This window comes from Sinocyclocheilus grahami, unplaced genomic scaffold, assembly GCF_001515645.1.
Source record: "Sinocyclocheilus grahami isolate Dianchi unplaced genomic scaffold, SAMN03320097.WGS_v1.1 scaffold1492.1, whole genome shotgun sequence".
Taxonomy (NCBI): domain Eukaryota; kingdom Metazoa; phylum Chordata; class Actinopteri; order Cypriniformes; family Cyprinidae; genus Sinocyclocheilus; species Sinocyclocheilus grahami.
Window position 1 is genome coordinate 240,449 of NW_015506671.1, and position 1,047 is coordinate 241,495.

Genomic DNA, 1,047 nt, shown 5'->3' on the forward strand with positions numbered 1-1,047 from the left:
AAAAGAATGAGTCAAAAGTACATTATATATAAGTATACATACATTAATATACAAGCATATTAGTCATCAGGACTAGATTATATTAAAAAAAGTCACCAAATCTGGAGTGTTTAGAGGCATATTGACTCGCTATATACTAAATTTTCAAAACCATTAAACCAGTGTTTACACATACTACATTGCTCTCCCGTTAGGGTTACCCCGCATTCTTGGTTTATTTCTGGTAGATTTGTACTTCACCCCAACAACATTTATTATTTATACACACACACACAGAAGTTTCACTAAGCTATGAGATTTAATGAATTGAAAAGATCAAGTATAGCATGGACAAAAAAAGAAAAAGAAAAACGCAGCGAACAATCGAGGACTTTTTCCCGATGGCTAAACTGGCATGGTTAGCTGCATGCACAGGTGGTTGGGCAACACTTCTGTCTGGCAGCATACTGATCATCATGGGAAGAGTTATCAGCACACATTTGGTTTGAGACATAGACCAGGCCTCACTGCATGGATACAGATAGTCAGAATTATTCTGTTCATTTAGATGCATTCAAACTCAAACACATCAAAACACTGAAAGCATGAACAAGTTTTACTTTTAGAGCAAGTTGTATTTCAAAGAGTATTAATCATTCTGAAAAGCCATGTGCTTGAAAATGGTGCTATGGGCCAAATTCAGTTGTTTTGCCGTTGAAAATGATAAAACTCAAAAACGGTGTGTTGGGGACCCAAGCATCAATATAACAAATACCTTTAAATGGAGGTGTACATTCACGTCCACATTTAGTGCGGCAGCATTTTTGATCTTTCGGACAGTCAATGTCATTGACACACAACCCTTTACACAATCCTACTCCAAGGAATCTCCTTGGACACATTCCTGGCTTTACTGTTATACAAACACACAACAGGGAAACCAGATCACTGAATGCCTCGATCACTGTAATAGGGGGGGAAAAGCTGACCAATGAATTAGTATAACATACCTTTAGATACAGCCGTACACTGATGTCCACATCCATTGCTGCAGCATTTCTCATCATT

The 1,047-nt window shown here is 37.6% G+C and overlaps 1 protein-coding gene across 2 annotated transcripts in view; it reads right to left on the reverse strand.

Annotated features, from left to right (window-relative positions):
• Positions 1-279: 279 nt before the first annotated feature.
• Positions 280-1,047, reverse strand: part of LOC107570691 (perlwapin-like) — a 6,897-nt gene continuing 6,129 nt past the window's right edge. The window contains exons 5-7 of one of the 2 annotated variants that reach the window (XM_016256947.1): positions 990-1,047; positions 755-892; positions 280-506 (exon numbers count right to left, since the gene is read on the reverse strand). In XM_016256947.1, the coding sequence (XP_016112433.1) occupies positions 469-506; positions 755-892; positions 990-1,047 (234 nt within the window). In that variant the 3' untranslated portion in view covers positions 280-468. The remainder of the gene's footprint in view (positions 507-754; positions 893-989) is intronic. The other variant, XM_016256948.1, reaches the window with a different exon arrangement.